Source organism: Megachile rotundata, chromosome 13, assembly GCF_050947335.1.
Source record: "Megachile rotundata isolate GNS110a chromosome 13, iyMegRotu1, whole genome shotgun sequence".
Classification (NCBI taxonomy): domain Eukaryota; kingdom Metazoa; phylum Arthropoda; class Insecta; order Hymenoptera; family Megachilidae; genus Megachile; species Megachile rotundata.
The window spans coordinates 11672827-11695006 of record NC_134995.1 but is presented as its reverse complement, the minus strand read 5'-3'; the positions used below and the strand labels follow the sequence as shown (position 1 = coordinate 11695006).

The following is a 22180-nucleotide window of genomic DNA, read 5'->3' as shown; positions in this document are numbered from 1 at the left end:
TCGACGCATATCAATATGTGTTTTGTTTTTAGAATGTTGTATCTACGTATATGTCTTAATTTCCAGAAGGTCAGAACAATACTGAAAGCAATCAACAGCAATTCGATACATCCCATGTACAACTACCCCAACATTCTCAAGCGGCAAGTAACACCGGTGAAGGCACCTTTAGGCATCCTCTTCCTCCAGGTGTCAGACCGAGAATGCCCATTCAACCAAATGTATTGATAAGAAATCAAATTGGTATGTTTGCGTTATAATCGGATTACATTCATTATTATTTTGTTTGATATCAATAACTTTATTGTCATTTAACATTTAGGAATAACTTCGAGACATCCTGTAGCAGGAAATGTAGATGCCAGGATTCAGAATATGGATGCACGAACGAGGATGCTCTTACAAAGATCGCAAGTAGCAGCAACTATACCTCAACCACATTTTCAAGGAAACCAAACTTTGCAGACGCGAATGCCAACTGTAAGAAACTCTATTACAGAACCGTACGATGTTCTGCAACAGCAAAGGTTTCCAGGTACTAGAATGCGTCTTGAGTTACGATGCACAACGACAGAAGTGAACCAAGTTTTCAAATATTTGATTATTTACAGATTCTAATCAAACTCAGACTATCGGGCAACGTATCGTGCGAGCACCTCAGGATAATTTAAATCAAGGAATTAGAATGTTAAGTTCACAAACGGTTGGAACGAGAGCACCTCTTATACCAACAACGGTCAGCGAAGCTACTGTCAGTCCATCGGAACCATCAGAGATTCCTGATAACGTCACTGCGGAGCTTGAGAAATTAGAACAAGAAGGAGCACCGATGGTCGAGGTCGAAGGAGAGGGCGTGAGTGCAATATTAGGTGAATTAGGCGACGACGACGACGAACTGCTTGGTAAGCGACTCGAAATAACATTCTCGTGTACTTGCATTGTATCTAAGTTACATGGAATATGTACGTTCATAAATATTTTTTTGTAGCTGAAATGGGGGCAGATTTTAACATTCTGGAATACGCAGACCCTGAGCTAGACAACATAACCGGTGGTGAGAAAACGAATATACTTGATTTAGATTTAGAGCAAGTTGAGGTAGAGACAAAGGACGAAAAACAGAAGAAGGAAGTTAAAGATGAGGAGCGAAAGTCGACAGAGTTAGGCGGAACGAGTGCGGTGCACACGGACATAAGTGACACGTGTACGACAACTACTGTACAAACACCCACGGAGACGTCTAATGCTCCAACACAAGCACAAACAGTAACATCCATTACCGCGTCGCAAACACCGCAGCAACCAGCTACGATTATGCCTCAGTCGCATGCTCAAGCTGTCGTTGTGCAGCAACAAATGCACCAGCACGTGCAGCAAGCCGCAGCGATGGGAAGGCCTATGCCTCCAGGAACTCGCTTGCTTTCGCCTGATGGAGCAGTTGGCGTTGTTACATCAACTAACACTGTTACGGTCAGTTATCCGTCCACGTTCCCTGGACATCCTCAGAGAATACCGCAAACGCATATCCAAGGTAGGTTGAATTTTGACTATGCAGAATTTCAAGTTTGGAATATCGTTTTGTGAGGATTCTTTTTTATTGTAGTGTCTCCTCAACAACGTCTTAGTATGAGAGTAACGGGGGTACCAAACGTGGCTGGTAGAGTGGTTGCCGTAAATCACATGATCGGTCCACGCATGCCGTTAGCTCCACCGCCGCCGCCACCTCCACCCCCATATCCTGGACCACCGCCGCCTTATCCCGGACCTATACAGGTTTGTGAATATCACACGTGTTTAGATGTTCTGAAGTTTTTGCATCGCTTTAATTTTGAGTATTTTTTATGCAATTATATTAACACTTTTGTCTAACTATCAGGAGATCAAGTTTATCGTAGCCTAATAAACGCTCTCAAGAAGTATGTAAGGATGCGTTTGGACTAAGCGTCTGGTTTAAATTTCATGAACATTTGTCCTCGTTTGCACTGACTGAGTACGGACGAATTTTCCTGCTCTTTAGTCTAAACGTATCCTACTCTAATTCTAAATAATCGAATCATCTCAACATAGGTTACCAATTTTAACTTGGTTCATACAGATTATAATAGCGACATTGATTTAATATATGAATCGGCGTGTGATCGTAATTAACTGTAAAATAATTATTGTTGATCTTGTAACTTTGTAGCATTTTGAATTCACGTGATTGTGTTAATACGAGATGTCAAGTTTTTTTAAGTATACAAACTCGAGCGAGAACATGAGATCTAAAAAATATGCTATGAACGTAGCCGTAGGCAAGTAATTTTAATATAAAAGTATTGGCTGGTAAAAATGGTGTTTTCGCCTGGGTGTTTGCAATGCATTGGTGTTGGTGCATGTCTAGATGGGGCTGTGCCCAGGTGGGCGGGGTATGACGCGGCCCCCAGTCCATATAGGGCACCCAGTACCGGTGGCGGGTCCACCAATGGCCCCTGTGGTACATACTGGTACGCCCGCAATGACACCTCACCCTCACCGAAGACCCTTGCTTCTGCAGGTGAGCAAGACTTGGGGAATTTACAGAATTCAGCACAAAGTATCACCTGCAATGATACTAAGAGTCAACGATTATGTCGTCAAGATTTTATTTCTGCACTAATGTTTTTTTCTTTTCAACTGCATTGAACACAATTGTAGCAACAAATCTAATATGAGAGAAGCGAAGATGGCTTTATTGTTCAAGAATACATTCTTATATTATTATTATTAAGATGTTATATTTTTCAAAATTTAGCAACCGTTATCCACCAAAGCATTGAAAAATTTATTTTGTAATTCACATGGATGCAAATATTACTGACTCCATTTATAACAAGGTTTTATTCAACAGCTAGTATATCATTGAAACTAAAATATGTTGCATTTTTACGTCTGCATGTATGTTAATCAATAATGAAAGGATCAGGCTTCATCGCGATACTTGATTCAACGTTATCCAAAAATTACATTCATATTTTTGTACTGTTTAAAACGATTTATGTTGATGAAGATAATCGTAGAAGTAGTATCTTTGCATGTTTGTATCTATTTTCATTGATTAGAGTGATCAGTGTGCTTTATTTCGTTGTTTAATAAAATCATGATACATAAATTTTCCACTTATACGATCACGTTTTATCATTTCGATTGAACACATGTATATTTCTTTACATAATATTATATCAAATGGTTGGAGGTTCGATAAGCTGTTAGTAGTCGTGTTCACAGGAACAACCATTATTGTTGGAGGAATTGTTGGAGCAAGAGAAACGTGAGCAAGAGAAGCAACAGCAGCAACAACAGCAGCAACAGCAGCAGCAGCAGCAACAACAACAACAACAGCAGCAGCAGCAGCAACAGCAACAGCAGCAGCAGCAGAGCGACAACACAACTTCTGGAGCATCTCTATTAAGTGACAGTGAGTTTGAAAGATTTAGAGCAGATATTTTGGGATCTGCACCTCTTGCTTCTCCTCCACAAGGAATTACATCAGTACCTGGAGGAGTTCCTGTAATTAGGCCATCTTGTACACCAACACCACCATCCGCTCCAGGTACCAGTTGGCAGCAGACAGTTCCTGATGCGACCAAACTAGCGACCCAAGTGCCCAGGCAGCCTATCGCCACTCAGACTCCACCAGAACGTTAGTGACGCAAACACGTTATGCGATTGTATTTAATTTGTCTGGTGTTTAATTGAACCTGTATTAATTGCAGCAAGGGTTGCCACGTTTAACATCTCTCAGATTCCTGCTCCGCCGACACCTCCGGAGAACATTGTAAACGAACAGGATCGCCAAGTACAACTGCAGTACGAGCAGTGGCTAAATCACCAGCACCAAGTGTTGACACAGCAGTTGAAGTATTACGAAACTGAGGTACAAAAGCTGCGTAAAATACGAAAAGTAAGGATAGAATGTTTTTATGTTGCGGTGTTTTCGTTTTTATAGCATACTAAATGATACGGCCTCACTACAGTTCGATTTTCTCCCGATTTTACAGTCCCTCAATAGCAAGCAACGGCAGTTACGAAAATCCGGGAACGAATTGACGGAGAACGATGCCGCCGAGCTGCAGCGTATTTCGAGCGAGCAAGCGATATTGCAGAAACACCTGGACGCGAGTCGCAAGCAAACTCGACAGCACGGCATGTTAATACAAGAGTACCATACCAAACAACAACAGAGACAACCTCAGCAACAAAGCAGCGAGCCATGTTCACCGTTGATGTCGCCCTCTCAGCAGTCGCCGATGCACAGTCCTGCTGCGCTCGTTTCACAAAGCCCGGGCCCTGGGAATGTTCCTACGAACATGATACAGCATTCCCCGGCAACTCCCATCATCCAGCATAGCCCCAACCCACCGTTGTTGCAACATAGTCCTGGTAATCCGCAGTCGGGAAATCCAGGAACGATGTCGCCTCATAATATGCAACAGTCTCCTAGAATCGGAACTCCTCACTCGCAGAACGAGGAAAGCCCTTTCAGCCCTGGCGCTATGCCGTCGCCTGGCATGTGTGGTCCTTCAGCGACTCGAATGACATCTCCGCAGCATCGTGCAATCATCAGTGGAAGACTCGCGACCAGTCCGGGTGCTTTCACTCCGGATACCCGAAACACCCAACAAATTATCGGAGACCAGGGAGTTAGAGTTCACGGCCTGACTCAACGTTTCGTCCGTCCACCGGCTGTAGGAGAACCTGGCCAAAGGCCCAGATTGCAACTACAAGGAGGAATCGTATACGGACAACGTTCGCCGCTAGGGAGTCCACAACCCACGCAACAAACTTTGATGAATCAACAACATCAACAGATGTTACAGCGGCAACAAATTATTCAACAGCACGAGACCGCTGGAATTCTTCAGGATGGACAAAACACTATCACTCAGCGTACGCTGCAAATGGCACAGCAGAGGCAACAACTGTTACAGCAGCAGCAACAGCAACAGCAAATAGTACAGCAACAAAGGCAACAGTTTTTGCAGATGCAGCAGCAACAGCAGCAGCAACAACAGCAACAACACACGATGCAGAAACCACCTAGTTCTCCGATGGTCTCGCAACCTGCGAATTCTCCGAGTCCTCAACTTCACCAACAGATTCAACAGAATTATGGACAGCCTCCGAATTCCCCTATGCCTCGTAGCCCCATGATTCAACAAACAATGGGCTCGCCGATGCTCCAGCAACAACTGAGCCAAACTTCTCAACCTCCTAGTCCTATGAACGCGAGGATTCACTCTCATCCACCGAATTCACCAATGATATCTCAATATCAACCACCGAGTCCAATGTCTCGTAATCATCCTTCGACGTCGCCGATGTTGCAGCATCAGTTGAACAACACTCATCATCCTCAAACGTCTCAACCGCCCAGTTCTCCGATGCCACGAAGTCCTATGGTCGGTGGTTCGCCCATGCAGATGCAGAGGAGACAATCCACCGGAAACAGTCCAGCGATGCCGGATCGACCGCAGAGCGTGGAGAACCCAGGAACTCCGAGAACTCCGCACACTCCACACACACCGCATACTCCGCACGGTTCTTACACCACCCAGAACTCCAGCAGCATGACAGTAACGAGCGATCAGCAGCAACAATTACAGCAGTCGCATCAACATCCTCAACAATCTCATTCGCAGGACCAAACGTCCTCGACGGATCATGCGAACAGAGGCGGTGGCAATCCGCATAATCCACTGAACCCAATACCATTTGCAAGCATATTCGGACGTTACGGATACTTCAAACTCGGACTGAGAGGTGGTTCTCCCATGTGGTCAACGAAGGCAGAGACCAGTAAGGGTAAAACCTCGGAATCGCATTTGTTGAACATAGACGAGAAACCGAACACTTCCGTGGTGGTGCACAGGAAGACTGGTATTCCGCAATCGAAAATTAACTCCCTGGTGTGCGCAGACTACAACGATTTCGACGACGATTCGCGTACACCGCCTCAAACACCACCCACCGCCTTGGAATCCAAGCAAACGACCTCTTTATCCGATAACGGACCCCTGACGCTGGGCAGCCCCAGCAACAAGATGGAGCCGATTCCTGACACCACCGATTACGACGATGACAAGACCATAGTGAACACGGAAGTGACGTTGAGTTCCACCGCGCAACGGGACAGCGACGATATTACGGTCATAGACCAGTTCGGAGACTCGGAACTTGTGGACGTGATATCGGGAACGCTAGAAGGCGACATGCAAGAGGAATATGTTTTGTTCGAGCCCGGAATGGTCGTAGACCTGTCAGCGGATAGTAACGACTCCCTTTGCCAGGCGCTGGTCAACGAAGGCAGTCAAGGACACGATTTAGTACAAATTTTAGAGATCGAGAACCCAGAATCTCAAACGGACGAGCCGATACTTAGCGACGAAGATCTGGTGCCTTCGCACACGAGGAACAAGAAGGGTCTGAGATTAGACATCGTGAGGACCTTACAGTCTGGTAAAAGGTTGGTCGCGGTTACGGACACGCCCGAGTCACCCGATCAGGAGGAACTTCGCGTTGACCCGTCGCCCGGTTCTTACATGGACCAGTCGCCTGAACAGGACCTCATGGTGTCCTTCGTTAGCGAATCCGAAGTGGTGATCATCGATCCCAGCACGAAGTCGCCCGAAGATAACCTGTCGAAGGAATCGTGTCCCGAAGAGGTCGAGAAGACAGACACCACGACTGTGTCCGAGGCGCCGAAGGAAAACGCTGTCGCGGAGTCGACCGTCGAGGATCAGTCGAAATCACAGAAAGAGTCAAAAGTAACTAGAAGTCCTCCGTCGTTTGTGTTCTGTAACAACGTTCTATACAATCAAATTCCACCTTCTAGCATTCATCATGCGAACATAGGTGTGCCGTCTATCTACAAGTCTACCGTAGCCTTGGGAACTTCTGCGAGCACGCACGCTGCCACGGACAACAACAACAAGAACACTACCGCAACAATTTCCACCTGTGTGTTAGCTTCAGCAGACACGGCCGTTAAATCGACGTCGATTTTTCCTGCCTTGAACATGGCGAAGGACACAGTGACATCGTCTTTTAATAATCAAAAACAGCTACCGTCGACTATGGCCAGCATTGTCGCGGACGCTAAGATCGCTGCGAAGCTCAGTCAAACTGTTTTGGAGAACATTGCGGTCAGCTCGCAACAGAACGTGAAAACGGAGCCGCTGTTGAGTATCAGTGCACCGAGCATAGAACTTTCGAAGCCTCAAACCACTTACGCCGACAAGTTGACATCATCGGTCGCCAGTTTGCACAATAAGATCACGAGCTTTGTACAAAACGCTGCGACCAGTACGGTGGAAGCAACGAGTAACCCTACGAAACTGCTGTTGAGCGTGCAACCAACGTCTGTCACGCTGTCTACGCCTAAGATGTCCATTCCTGATCTTCCTAAGAAGGAGAACAGTAATTCCGTGGCGGTGTCGAAGGAGAATCAGCTGGAAGTTTTGGAGAAGAACAACGCGAAGAACGAGAAGGACGAGACTGATCACTCGGCGAAAAATTTGGAGGAAACCAGCGTGAATACTTCAGGCGCAAACGTAGCGACGAGCACAGCAACTCAAGAACTGACATCAAACGAAGACAAGAAGAACGATATTTTAAACACAACCGACGAACTGGAGAGCATGCTCGAGGCGATTCATAATCCTGCCGAGAACATAAGCAGAGAGAACTCGCATACGGATAACAAAGACACTGCTTCTTCCCTGAAGAGAATATCCCCGGTTACGGATGACCTGTCTTTGGTGAACATTTTGGAAAACGACTCTGAGCCGGTCGAGAACGAGAACAAGGATGAGAACGTAGCAACGTCGGAAGCTCAGAGAGTCAACAATAAATCAAAAGAGATCGAAACGAGTATCGCTGACAATGGTAATTTAAGTATTCCTCAAAAGGAAAAGAAGCACGACGAGCTGTGCACGGATATCGAGACGAGCAAACCCTACGTGCCTCACTGTCTTAACGAGGAGAAAGGTATGATGGAGGAATCGTCCGACGACATATTGGACATGCTACACAACATCATATCGTCCAAACCAGAAATGGCGAACAGTGAAATGCTGCAGGAAGACAGATCCAGGAAGAGTATGATGTACGAGTTGCCAACGCCTCTAGACACCTTACCCTTGAATATACTTCAGGACTCTTTGATGGATTTAGAGCAGGAGCACTCGGATAACGAGCACCTTCTGACGAACGAGAACAAAGGACCAAAAATACAACAGAAGACGAGTTCACCTCCCATAGAAGTTGCACCGAAAAAGAGTTCTCCGATTCCTCATCAGAGTACTCCTTTGGTAGTCAGCACCATAGCGCAATTGCAGAAATGTACAACCACGGTACCTCATCTTTCTCCGCTGTCGAAACCTACCGAACTGACGTCGAACGTCGCGAACGTGTCGCATCAGTTGAGAACGTTGCTTTCTTCTTTACAGACCAATCATTCGCAGAACTGCACGACCGTCAATCAAAGCGCCATCGTCACCATGGTGTCTTCGGCGATCTCCGTGTCGAAAGTAGGAAATATTCTCACCACGATGAGCTCGTCTGCGCCGAACTCTGTAAATAATCTGCATAGCAATGCGAACGTTCGTCTGCAGACCTGCATAACTACTTCGCATTCGACAGTCACGTGCAAGCCTGACTTAGAGACCACGACCGCTAATTATACTCCTCATTCAAAGGAAAGTACAAATTCTACGATAAGCGTTGTTTCTACTTTGTGTAAGGTCACCTCTTCGGATCCGTTTTTACGAGTCACGTCCAGCACCATGCAGCCACAGCCTACCAGTAGTATAGCCCTGCAAACATCGTCCGTAATCACTCCTAGACCACCGACCAACTCGGGGATCTCGATCACTTCGAACGCGATGCTGAACGCCATGCTAGCTGGCACGAACTCCGCGAAGCCGTCGATCGCCGGTCACCGAACGAACACGGCTCCGACACAAGCCAGTAACCTGCTGAGCTCTGTCATGGCAACGTCGGTACAACGCACTCAAAGTCTTCAAGCTATCCTGCAAGTGAGTTCAGGCTGCTCCTCGGCTCCCTCTCGAGTCGTGGTGAACGCCACGTCGACGACCGTCACCACGTCCATGCAGTGTGTCAGGACCATTGTACCTCCTATAGTTACTACCAGCACTAACAGCATCAACGTCACTACCAGCATACTGCAGTCGACCCTGTCTCAAACACCGACGTTGTTGCATTCGCAGCTCACCTCTGGCACTCAGTATAAGTTAGCTGGACACTTGTCGGTAGAGAATAAGAGTAACGAGCTGGAGAGGCTCGCGCAGAGTACACCGTTGAAGAAAGAGTCGGAGGAGTCAAACTGTAAACCGCAATCGGCACTCGACAAACCACCGACCGCCAGACTCGAATTGGACGCGAGTAAGAGCTCGACTGGGTCCCACAGAATGGAAGAATCGCAGAACGTGCTGTTGAAACAACTTTTGCAGAATACCGCATGCGCGACGACCACCTTGTGCTCCGGTTCTTCGCAGGGACCCAGTCTACCCCTGGTACCTTCGTTGGAAGCACAGTTGGCTAGGCCAGTACCTCCCACTCCGTTCTCCGTTCTGCCACCGTTACTGAACGAAGTGCCAGCACCCAAGACCACCTGCAACAAGCAAGTTCTGAACAGAGAGACGTCGTTTCTGTCGCAATCGGTAACGTCCTTGAAAGTGCAAAGTCCACCCACCAAGGAGGAGCCACCGAAGCCGCCTCCGCCGCTCTCGACCTCTGCACCGGTCCTATCGCAGCAGCGCGTGGCCGACACGTTCGTTAAGCAGCAAATCACAACTCAACCCGCCAAGACAATTCCTGTCACGACTCAGGCGAACCAGCAACCGACCACGACAACCATCAGCAAGCAACCACCGCCGCTTGCTACCAAAACCTCGGAGACAACAACGGCCATCAAACAGGAGCCTATCGTTACGCAGTCGCAGACGAAGCTTCCCAACGATCCTGTAGTCAACAGTACCGTGTCCGTTCAGGAACAGTGCGTGTCGACTATGGCCGTTTCACGAGTGGTACCGCAGACGAAGCCCGTGATCACGACGGTGGCTGGTAAAACTATACAGTCCACCACCCAAGTATCGAGTACCGTTCAAACCACCCAAGTGTTGACGACTGTCACGACTGCTCCGCCACAGCAGACACAGCAAACCCAGTCCCAGATACCAGTTACCCCGAAATCCATTGTCTCGACCCAGCAACAATCCCCGCATATAAATACAATACCGCCATCAGTGCCTCATACGGTGTCTCACACTGTGGGCCACCAAGCCCAGGCGTCACAGGGTGCAAATGCACAACACACAGTGCCTTTAGTGGAAGTCAAAAAGGAAGTTCTTGATGAAGTTCTATCTAGTGGTACACCTACCCAATTAACCGATACCAAAGACTTTCTTACTGCCAAAGAGGAGCTTATGGATGGATCGATTGACGACAAAACTGGTATGCAAATTGCTATTTGTACTACGATGCAACGTTGACTTCCTTTAGAAACTTTTAATTTATAAATTTTTGTCTGTACTTGGAAGTTGTTCCTATTATTTCCTTTGCATAGATTGTTCCTTTATTATCCTGTGCTCATTCGTATCACCATTTGTAGATCTCAAGAAGTTCAAGAGGCGACAATATCAACAGAAACGGAAACAAAGCCAGGGAAAGGACGCGGCGACAGCACCTCAGAAGAAGCGTGCTAGAAAACCATCCCGCTTAGACGAGGATTATGACACGTTCATTGACAATTTAATGACACAGTTGCGGCAACTTCAACCAATGGCAGTATTAGAACCACTTCTGGGCAGAAATTATGGCGTGTGCCCCATCTTTGGCTCGGGAGACCTGACGAAGATAGGCAGTCAAAAGGATTATAGCACCAGAACTGGAGACTTGATCGGTTCATATGGATCCGCGACATTGCCTGGCGTGTCTGATCACTATAACACCCAACCATTTGGTGAATTAGAACCTTTACCACCTCAGCAACCTGCTTCCACTCAGAGAGGATTCTATGATCAGGAGTTTCCACCTCTCAAATTAGATGATTGTAAGCTTTCTTATGTCAAAAGATTTTCTGTTAAGATTTAAACTTAGACTTAACGAGGTAAATGGTCAGGTAAATTATGGCTAGGTCTTTCTTCATTGTTAGCTACCTGCCTATGTGCCTAATCTAGATGACGTTGATTGAAAGTCATTCTTCTTACAATAATTTATTTTTCTACTAATATAAACATTGAATTTTCAGCCGACGAAAAGAAAGAGAATTCTCTGTCAATGAACCGCGACGTCGATTCTCCTGACACCATAGTCAGTTCATCCTCACCCGAATGCGTCATCCCAGAGTTCATCCATCGATTCCCAGGTTTGAGATTAATCGAGGAGGAATCGGACGAGGAATCAGATTGGCTAAAACGAGTTTCACCCGTAATACCCTTGATTTCACCGATACCAATTAGACTGAAACCAACTTATATTAAGGATACCTCTAAGCAAGATAAAGAGAACCTAGGAATACCTCGGTATGCAATTACTAACCTAACCAATTATGAAATGTAATTTTAATTTATTAATTGAACAAATTTGTAGCCTTGGAAAATCACCACCAATACCTTTGAGAGACGGCAACATAACAGTTACATTAACATTGAATAGTCAGGCTGCGGATGATATAATGGGAGTACTTAAGGATTTGGCTAATATTTTAAATATTGCTCCTCCTACTGGTTACCAGATAGTAGAACGTACTACTACTCCTCCTAGTCAGAAATTAGGTCTTTATAGAACCAAGGGAAAAGATGGTAAAGAAGGAGGTGTGTTTTTTAATAATTATTTTATTTATAAATGGCATAACTAACACGTTTGTTAATTTATATTGAACTTTTAGCTCCGATTGATATACAGAGTATTTTGAATGGCGCCGCGAAATTTTGTCGTCATTGTGATGTTGTGATATTAAATAGTTTAATAAGAAAAAAAGTATCAGATTTACCATTTTTGAGTAAGGAAGAAGCAGAGCCTGGCGATGAACTATGTTTCTGTTCCGCTGCCTGTTACATGCAGTTCGCCCTTATGCATAGAACACCGACAAACACACAAGATAAGGTAAGCTCACACTTTTATTACTCGTGTACAGGAGTTTATTTAACGCATATTTCCCATAGGCTGCAACGATAGTAGATCATCTGTGTCATAACAAAATAGATAATAAGGTATTGGACGATGATTTCAAAAAGGGAAAGAAATTTGTGGTTAAACAACCGGTCGAACACGTTGAAAACATGGAAGTGGATCAGATAGAGAAGGAACCTGAAATTAAGATTAAAATGGAGAAGGAAGAGCAGGAAGTGCCGGAAACAAAAGAAGAAATATTAGAAGAGAAACGACCGAAGAAACATTCAGTGGTAGAAGAGTCTTCGACTGAATCGACTGAACCACAACCACCAGCTAAAGTTTGGAGAGGCTTGCGGTACAAAACTTGGTCTGTTGGCTCGATGCAACCTCCAACTAAATACAAGAAACCAACCGACAAAGAAATCACGGAGGTATTAAATGAATATTGTATACAGTATTTAATATAAGCACTGTAATCATACGGTATAATCATAAAATGTTCCAAATGATTTATTTCAGATGCTTTTCCGTATGGGAGTGACTGTAGTACCTGCCAAAGCGGAAGACAGTCGACGATGCATGTTTTGCCACAGTCAAGGTGATGGTACAGCCGATGGTCCCGCTAGATTACTTAATTTTGACGTCGACAAATGGGTGCATTTAAACTGCGCTCTTTGGTCAGAAGATGTGTATGAAACTGTGAATGGTGCCTTGATGAATCTCGATACCGCTTTGCAACATAGTCTTGTATTAAATTGTATCGTTTGCGAGAAGCCTGGAGCTACAGTAAAATGTTTTAAAATGCGTTGCACCAACGTGTACCACCTTGGCTGCGCCGTTAAAGATGGCTGTGTTTTTTATAAGAATAAGGTACAATTGATACTTCTATAAACATAGAAAAATCTAACATGACCACATTAAGCTATAACATTGTGTGTTTTTCCAGAGTACCTATTGCTCTCAGCACGTTCAAAAGAACGAGAAGGATAACGAGCTAACTACATTATCCGTGTACAGAAGGGTGTACGTGAATCGGGACGAGAACAGACAAGTAGCGGCTGTGATGCATCACTCGGAACACAATCACCTGTTGAGAGTTGGAAGTCTAATATTTTTAAGCGTCGGGCAATTGCTTCCGCATCAACTTGCCAATTTTCATACGCCGAATTACATATACCCCGTTGGATACAAAATCGTTAGATTCTATTGGAGCATGAGGAGGCCAAACAAACGCTGCCGTTACGTGTGTTCCATCCACGATGTTTCCGGCCGACCCGAGTTCAGAGTACTGGTACAGGAACCTTTGCAAGAGGACGTCGAACTACGAGATGCCACGCCTCGTGCTGTATGGAGCAGGATCCTAGAGCCGCTTGCCGAACTACGAAGAACGACGCACAGCGTCCAGTTATTCCCGCGTTACGTCTCTGGCGAAGATCTGTTCGGGCTAACCGAGCCAGCGGTCGTCCGTGTTCTCGAAAGTCTTCCAGGCATCGAAACCCTAACCGATTACAGATTTAAATACGGTCGAAATCCATTGTTAGAGTTGCCGTTAGCGATTAATCCTACCGGTAGCGCGAGAACGGAGGCTCGTCTTCGAAATCAGCTTCCCTGGAAGAGGCCACACACGCAACGTACGGGTTCCTCGGCGAGAGCTGCTTTTGTACCGACCGCCACCGTCGCTGGTGAAGTGGCCTGTCCCTACTCGAAACAATTCGTTCATTCCAAGAGTTCACAGTACAAAAAAATGAAACAAGAATGGCGTAACAACGTGTACCTGGCACGCTCCAAGATACAAGGTTTGGGATTGTACGCGGCGAGGGATCTGGAGAAACACACGATGGTCATTGAGTACATCGGAGAAATTATTCGTACGGAATTGGCGGAGACGAGGGAGAAGCAGTACGAAGCACGGGTATGTTATTGCTATTTTTCAGTATGTATAGGATTAAACAGGCATGACTATAAATTTTCAAATTTAGAAGTTTGAAAATGTAGTTGGTCAGTGTATATATATAGTAGAAATTTGTTCATGCCTGCAATAGGGAGCAATATCATGACACGATAATATAATTTTCTTACTTTTGTATAAGATTTGTATCATACAATTAATTGTTAAAATAAATGTTAACCGAGAAGCGGTGTCTTTTGGAGTAATCTTTGATTCCTGTAATGATGCTCTCTAATATGATCTATATGAATGATGGAAAACTAAGGAAATGTTTGTTATAGAATCGTGGTATTTATATGTTCCGATTGGACGAAGAGAGAGTGGTCGATGCGACGTTATGCGGAGGCCTCGCAAGGTACATCAATCATTCTTGTAACCCGAATTGTGTCGCTGAAATAGTCGAGGTCGAACGTGATCTTAGGATTATAATCTTTGCGAAGCGAAGAATCTCACGTGGCGAAGAGGTATGATATTCGTATCAATATTATTTTATTCTAATTAATCGTTTATACATGGAACATTGTTGTTTGCTTTTACAGCTGGCATACGATTACAAATTCGACATAGAAGATGACCAGCACAAGATAGCATGCGCATGTGGCGCGCCTAACTGCCGCAAGTGGATGAACTAAAGAGCTCGATCCACGGTTGTTATTGTTACTACGTTATTGGGTAGGTTTTACATGGAGAAAAAGAAAGAATTATATATAAATATATATACATATATATTATATTTATATATATTTATATATATATAGACGCATTATTTAATTTGTAAAGTGCCATTGCAGTTTGACTAATTGATTCATAGTGAAGTTGGTGCTATGCCATCACAACATTCCTCCAAAGTTGTACAATATTAGTTTTACTTTACAAAAAACTAGAACATTGATCGCTTGTATATTACGGACACTCTTTAAATGACACGACACCAGATCATTGAAGAAAAAAGAAATTTTTATGGGGTCGTGTGTATGTATACAGAAAGTTTGTATCTTTGTATGTTGAGTAGGGTCAACCGTTTCGTTGGCCTGTATTGTAATATAAATCGTTTATTAATTATTATTGCATATACAATTGCACTGTATCTGTAAATAAGTAGAGAATCCATGTTATTTTGAATCACCAGATGAATTATGTAAAATAACAGTATCTAATTTAGAATTATATACAATTATATCTATTTCATTATATGATAATAAATCCGTACAAAATCTATTGATACCTTCATTTTTGTAAATACCTCTTAATGTGTAATTCGATCTGTTAGCGTTTCATAAGAGAAATACAAAAAACAATAGTTGTCATATACAATTTTGATGAAGTATACAAAGATTTTGCTGTCGTGATTGTTCGTTTCAGATTGTATTATTTATGTTTTCATACTGTGCTTGTAGTGATACAATATATGCTTCTAAATTTACCAGTAAAAAAAGGGAAAAGAGAAACTGTTATCGAAGAGAACACATTTCTATGGTTAAGGAACATTTCTTCCTTCAATGAATTTGTATTATGAACCGCGAAAATTTGTATACAAATCATGTGTATATATTTATATATAATTACTAGGAACTTCAAAAAATGATGTAAAAATTGTTTTTATTATACTAATACTTGATGTAACGTTGTAACACAATGATGTAATGTAAAACAATTGAATTTATTTTTTAATAATATATAAAGACCTATTGACAAAACAATTTTTGATAAATGTGTTTTACCATACATGGCATTTTTATCAAAGTGTTGATAACACCGTTTCATTTATCGCGTAATAATAAACAGACACTAAAAACAGAAAATAGAATTGTATTTAGCATTTAATTCATTTCGTTCGAACATTGTTGGAACACTAATGTTCCAAGGATAAAAGGAAGACAAAACGAGAATGAATCATGTTTGCAATTTTATTTTCGCAATTGTAAAATAATATTTACAAAGTGATATATCGCATGTACATAAAAGTACACAGTCATTTCTTAAGTTTCACAGTTAGTATAAGGGAACAGATACAAAGAAACTAAAAAATAATATATACAATGAGTATTCGATTGCAAAGATGTGTCGCTATGGATTTATACAAAATTCTCGATGGAATCTTCGTTAAATTTTTATTTGTACAATTGGGAACGAAAACAACAAAATATATATAACTGTAAACGTAACTGATATCATTATATGTGTATGTATATATAAACTTGATAGAATGAAAAAAAGGTAAAATGAGAGAGCAAATAAATCACAAGAAAAAAGAATATTTATCGAAATATGCAGGCGATATAAAGAATGTAATGTAATCGGTGAATATGTGAATGTAAATGCGATTAAGGAAATACATTGCAATAAAATGTATTTTAAATGCGATTCTTTGGCATTTATACACAATACAATTGTAAGGTGATCCTAACGTTACAATAGTAACTTATATACAATTAAAAGAAGTTGAGGTAATTATATAGAACATTGTAAATTCCATATATTTCAATAATTCTAATATATAGCAGACCTTTGTTATATTTCTTAAATTTTTAAATTTCTGAATGTAAAAGTTTGTAAATCACTACGTACTACATCATCTCATGGTACGTTACTAAAATATCAAAGAATATAAACACCTAACATTGTCCATTGCTGCAATTTTTGTCATTGGCAATATAACAAAAGTCTACTGTATATCATGGTCATTGAAAAATAGTTGAATTTACTCTATTCTATAAAATTACCAAATTATCACCTTATGCGTTCAGAATAAGTACAGAAACAAGGTACGCTTCCAAAAAGGAGAAAAAACACTTGTGTACTATTGACGTATCAGATAACAATATTACATTTGTAAATGTTGTATAAAAAAAGAAGTTTTCTCGCAAATTTTGTAAATTCATACCTGATCGGTATTACTTCGACTAACATATCGATGCTGACTGTATATTATATATTGTTTCTAACACGATGAATCTCTAGCGAGGATTTTTCGAGTATTTTATCTAGAAAAAAAAAGAAAAAAAAAAAGAGAACAGAGAATAGTTTCATTATATTGAGCGATATCTGTTGCTTTTTAAATATTACGCTTGTAATGCGAAATCCATGCAATTTGTCTTCAACTTCCGTATTCGATGAAATGTGTAAATTGTAATAGTCATAATTTTTTCTGTTTTTTGTAGATCATTGTCTTACACAATAATTTTCCTTGATCGATGTACGAGAGATTCTCGATAGAGTAGCTTATTGTTAGGTTTCTTAAAATACATATCAAGCTATTCCTGTTTGCAAAACGATCGGTTTGGCAAATTTCGTAGGACTTAATTGAGAGAACATTAGTAGAAGTTTGTAATTAGAGTTCGAACCATGTCTTAATTTTCAAAATTAAGTTGCAATAAACTTGTTTTATGATAATTACTTGGTTGATCTATTTCTTCGAATGTACCTCATACTATTTTGTCCTTCTGTGCTCTACAAGATGTCCCATCCTGATTTAAATATTTTATTTATTTTTAATGACGAAAAAAAATATCAGAGGAAAACATGATTTAATGTCAAAAAGTAAATATAAATAAGTGAATATTTTTCAAGGTCATACTCTTTAAAATTCCAAGATTGTCCATGTCTTTTTAAAAGAATATGACTTTTAAATGATTCTGAATGTGTTTCTTTGACATTATTTTCTGTTACCAAAAACAAGTCAAGTACTTAGTCAAGTTAAAAGATTTTTTGAGGATCATATTTGTATCGTGTTGGATAAGAAATTTAGTTAAAGATAATTTTAATGCGCTTCTGTTTCCTCAATGAAGAAAAACAGATGTTTACCAACCTGATGTATAAGAACAAATGCATTCCATCTTGTCATTACTTTTCACTACAAAACTTAAATATAACTTCTGTGCATGCTGGATCAGTTATTGACGATGGCCTGTTGTCTTCTTTTCATGATGACACTGGTTCAATCCTGTCGCATGCAATAAATTAAAGAATCATTAAATAAAGTAGAAACAGCAGACAAATAATTCTATGTTTATATTTTGAAGAAATAAATTTTATGATATAGTAAATTCATACAACATTCTACATGCAATTTGAATGCAAAGTACAAATGCATATGTATATCATGCACATAAAATGGTACGTATTAGTAAATACCTACTGATATCTGAAACTTTGGGAGTTGTGTATGAAAGTTGTAAATTCTATGTAATTTGAAGACTGTTTATTGCCATTAGCTTTTATATAGTTTATAATAATCGTTATTATCCACATATAATACAGTTTTATGTACAAGGGGCCTAGTGTACACTATGATTAGATGTAGCGTGAACGACTTTATCAAAGAACGATATAAAAGAAATGAATGACGTTAATAATAAATAGCAGAACAGAGAATTGTAGTTGACTATCTACATTGAAAGTACAAAAGTAACGAAATATAATATCTTATATCTGTTATATACTTAAATTAATAGAACTCGTAAGATACTGAGCAGCGATATGATTTACAGGAACCATACCTAGAAACACGCTAGTTCGACTAGTCAACAAACAGATTTATAAAGAAATAAAAGTAGCACTAAAACTTCTTTGCTATGCTTGCAATGTATTTTACAAAACATTACACCAAAATTGTTAAAAAGAAATTTGTAGATTTTGATTTTTCCTTTTTTTCCAACTGAAAGTAAGAAATTAGCAGTTTCTAATACTCATTTTCCAAGAATGAAGTATCATTTAATTAGTTTTAAAATACTGGCATAAAAGAATTGCATAACACTTGTTCATGCTCTTTCCTCCATAACTTAAATGCTTGATTCAATGATCAACTTTTTAAAAGTTTCAATAACAATCAACAACAACAGTATGAGTAATATTCTCAAACAATTGTCAAATGTAATGTTAAACATTCCAAAGAACACTAAAATTTTTTTGATCAATAAGTTGTAACGCGCATATCTTTTAAAACCTATAAAGGCTTTTGAAAAAGCATTCAATATGTTACGTAATACTTTTATACTAGAATCATTATCTGTATACTTATATATATATTTGCATATATGTACACAGTATATACATACATGTATATATATATATACAGTATTGTATAATTTGTTTCCAAAAGGCTAGAATAATTTTTGACAAGTTGCTACTTGTTATGCATCTAAACGTAAAGTCAAAACAGCGATTAGAATAATGTGAGGCCTACATAGTTTCCTATCTGCGATAGAGTAATTTTTTATATGAGAAACTTAAGGTTCAATATCTTTTTCATAATTCTTTTTCTTTTATTCTCAACTAAATCTATCGAATAACATTGTATACATTCGTATCAACCAATTTACAGAACGCAAACCAACAACAACACGATCACAGAAAGCACATTGATTAAACACATGGAAATCGAAGGAGGTGTATGAAATAGAACTGTTGGCGAAATATTTACCAAATATAAAAATATATCGTACATTTGCACGTGTAAAATGGCTGATACATAATTTAATCGTGACGTACTGTCACGTGCAACTTAGGCTACCCTTAGTGAACAGAAGATTCTGATTAGGCTCTCCCTAGGTTCCCCCACCATTGATGGGAGGCTCTTCAAGCAAGAGAAGCCTATGTTGCACTTAAATGTACTTAATTTTTTTTTTAATCCAGTCTTAACATTCGTAACTCATCATCGACGTTTTTTACCCTCTTTCAGACGCAAACCAACTCGGTTGCAAACCAACAATGAAACTGAAAAGGCAGAACACAATACTGTTTAATTCCTCTTAATAAGAGAACACTTTTAATTCTCGTCAAAGAAAACGTATTCTCTATTAAATATACGTATAGAAAATAAAGAAATCTGTGTTCAACGTCTACTTTAATTCTAAATAAATATTTAACAATGATAGTAAAGTACTTTGGAATTTTACAAAATATCACTTTCGTCGTTTGTTCGTCGTATTCCTTAACCCTTCAGTTAATAAATCTATAAAAATCTCGTTCACGTAAAACATACCTTCCCACCAATAAAAATTTTTACGTTCTTACATGATAATTAAAAAAAAAAGGTATCGTCTGGAAATTGTAGCTATCATTGAATTATCGATACAACAGTCTGTTATATTCTATGCAGCAAGTGGCATGATACAAAATCAATGAAAAAAAAAGGAATAGAAAATGCACTCGTGTAATGGTTCTTGAAAATAATAAAAAAAAAGCAAATACTTCTATGATCAATATTGGCGTAACTAGGATTTGAAGTAGGCTAGGACCTTCAGCTTTACTAATATTGTCAATGCCCTTCACCAGGGATGACCAAATGAGTTTTGGAAACTTGGGAATTTGAAAATGTCTAAATTTATATAATGTGATATATGAAGTACTCTACATCCCTTACGTTACATAATGAGAGCCAGTCCATGTTTTTGAGAGATATCAAGCCCATCTTAAATCGAAGTTACGCCAATGATCTCTAGTTGCCCGCAACACCATGAACCAGTTAAAAATGTTACAAACTGTTAGCAGCGGACTTGAAGAAAAGCAGGGAACCAAAAGCACGAGGGAATGTTTTTCATGATATTTGTACGAAGACAGACACAGTTTGATATAGCAACAAAGTACCGTGCAGTTGTTTCTCATACATGATACAACGTTAAACGCAGTTATGACATTAATGATTTAACAACGTTGCTTCCGACGTACGAAGATCTTCTATACAACTATATCTTTAATACAGAAACGTGTTAGATTGAATGGTCACGAGATATATTTAAGAAAAAAAGTTCGATTCAATTGTTAAAAACCATGCTCATAGTTTTTGTATCTTTCATCTTTTTTACACAGTTAGCCTTAAATTGAGATTAATTGAACGATGGTTACAACTGTCGTATCCATATGTAATTTTTTCGCGATGTCCGCAACGCTCGAACACTTTTTGTCGTCCTGTCGTTTAGGATTGTTCTATACGTAAACTGGTCTTATCTTCAGTCAAGGCACGAGTCTGATGATTCGGGCCTTGCCAAGTCTTTGTTTATATCAACGCTTTAACAATCTACTCGGGTATAATTAGTGAATCATTTACACTACGCTGAGTTAGAGTGCGAACCCTGACCCAATCACCACTTTTGTTAACCACTCTTGGGATGAACGCTTAAAACAGCAGCTTTCGAACGCATCATAGAAAACATATCGACTTGAGCGTGGTATGAATCAATTCGAAAAACAACAACGAACGAACACAAGCGTTATTTGAACCGGTTCAAAAGAGAACATTCAAAATGCTGCTGTGATAGAGCGTCGCGTACGAATGCTACCCACTACCGGTTTAATGGCCGCTGAGATAAATTACGATTAAATATAGTAAAAGAGAATGTGAGTAGTACACGGTACGTTAAAAGTACAGTACTTAACAAGTGATGCGTCGAATACATCGTTAGTTCATAATTTTTTTTTCGTTAATTATTCTTCCAGATTTCAGCAGTTGTTTCTGCCTGCGCTTATGCAGGTCAGACTAGATCACACATGCTGAAAAGACACCCATCACACGTCAACCAATGTCCCCGCCGTAGTCCTGACCATTTAGCAGATTACGGTTGTAAATGGCAGCCCTGTAACTGTACCTATTTATGGCTGGTCGATCAGGAACAGGCGGTGGCACCAGGGCCACGTCCGAATTCAACATAGCCCCACTTCCTTCGTCCACTTCACCGATACAGCTCTCCACGAGAGACGGTTCTACCTCGGTAAACGCCAATCTTGATCGCAGTAAATACGCGTATGTCTTGTACCTCTTCAGCTGAAACACGACAACATTGTCACGTATACTTTTGTCATTGAACAGTCGCATTTTGCGTAGCTATTTATTGAAATCTTAGAAAGCATTTGTACAATCACAGGACGGTCTATTTTCTTATTTATTGCATGCACGATTATGACCATTTGACAGAATCCAGATCTATGGTTCTAGATTTGCAAATACCTAAAAGCAGAGTACTCTATTTTCTGATCACCTTGTACATAAGGTGACCGATAGGAAACGAAAAGGGATCGAAGGAAATTTGATCGGTTCAGTTTTATACGTATGTCCCAGTTACGCAAGTGTACCGCAGT

At 40.6% G+C, this 22180-nt stretch overlaps 2 protein-coding genes across 8 annotated transcripts in view; one reads left to right on the top strand and one right to left on the bottom strand.

Moving 5' to 3' along the window:
- LOC100881339 (uncharacterized) overlaps positions 1-17497 on the top strand; it is a 28078-nt gene extending 10581 nt beyond the window's left edge. For 2 of the 5 annotated variants that reach the window (XM_076538603.1, XM_076538607.1), the window contains 18 exons: positions 67-243; positions 323-535; positions 612-902; positions 989-1531; positions 1604-1773; positions 2384-2536; positions 3235-3661; positions 3735-3922; positions 4020-10494; positions 10652-11092; positions 11291-11564; positions 11632-11855; positions 11930-12147; positions 12207-12587; positions 12676-13026; positions 13103-14068; positions 14386-14568; positions 14644-17497. In XM_076538603.1, the coding sequence (XP_076394718.1) occupies positions 67-243; positions 323-535; positions 612-902; positions 989-1531; positions 1604-1773; positions 2384-2536; positions 3235-3661; positions 3735-3922; positions 4020-10494; positions 10652-11092; positions 11291-11564; positions 11632-11855; positions 11930-12147; positions 12207-12587; positions 12676-13026; positions 13103-14068; positions 14386-14568; positions 14644-14736 (11768 nt within the window). In that variant the 3' untranslated portion in view covers positions 14737-17497. The remainder of the gene's footprint in view (positions 1-66; positions 244-322; positions 536-611; positions 903-988; positions 1532-1603; positions 1774-2383; positions 2537-3234; positions 3662-3734; positions 3923-4019; positions 10495-10651; positions 11093-11290; positions 11565-11631; positions 11856-11929; positions 12148-12206; positions 12588-12675; positions 13027-13102; positions 14069-14385; positions 14569-14643) is intronic. The other 3 variants (XM_076538604.1, XM_076538606.1, XM_076538605.1) reach the window with 3 other exon arrangements.
- Efa6 (Exchange factor for Arf 6) overlaps positions 14577-22180 on the bottom strand; it is a 62090-nt gene continuing 54486 nt past the window's right edge. For all 3 annotated transcript variants that reach the window (XM_076538608.1, XM_076538609.1, XM_076538610.1), the window contains exons 13-14: positions 18243-21866; positions 14577-18047 (exon numbers count right to left, since the gene is read on the bottom strand). In XM_076538608.1, the coding sequence (XP_076394723.1) occupies positions 21618-21866 (249 nt within the window). In that variant the 3' untranslated portion in view covers positions 14577-18047; positions 18243-21617. The remainder of the gene's footprint in view (positions 18048-18242; positions 21867-22180) is intronic.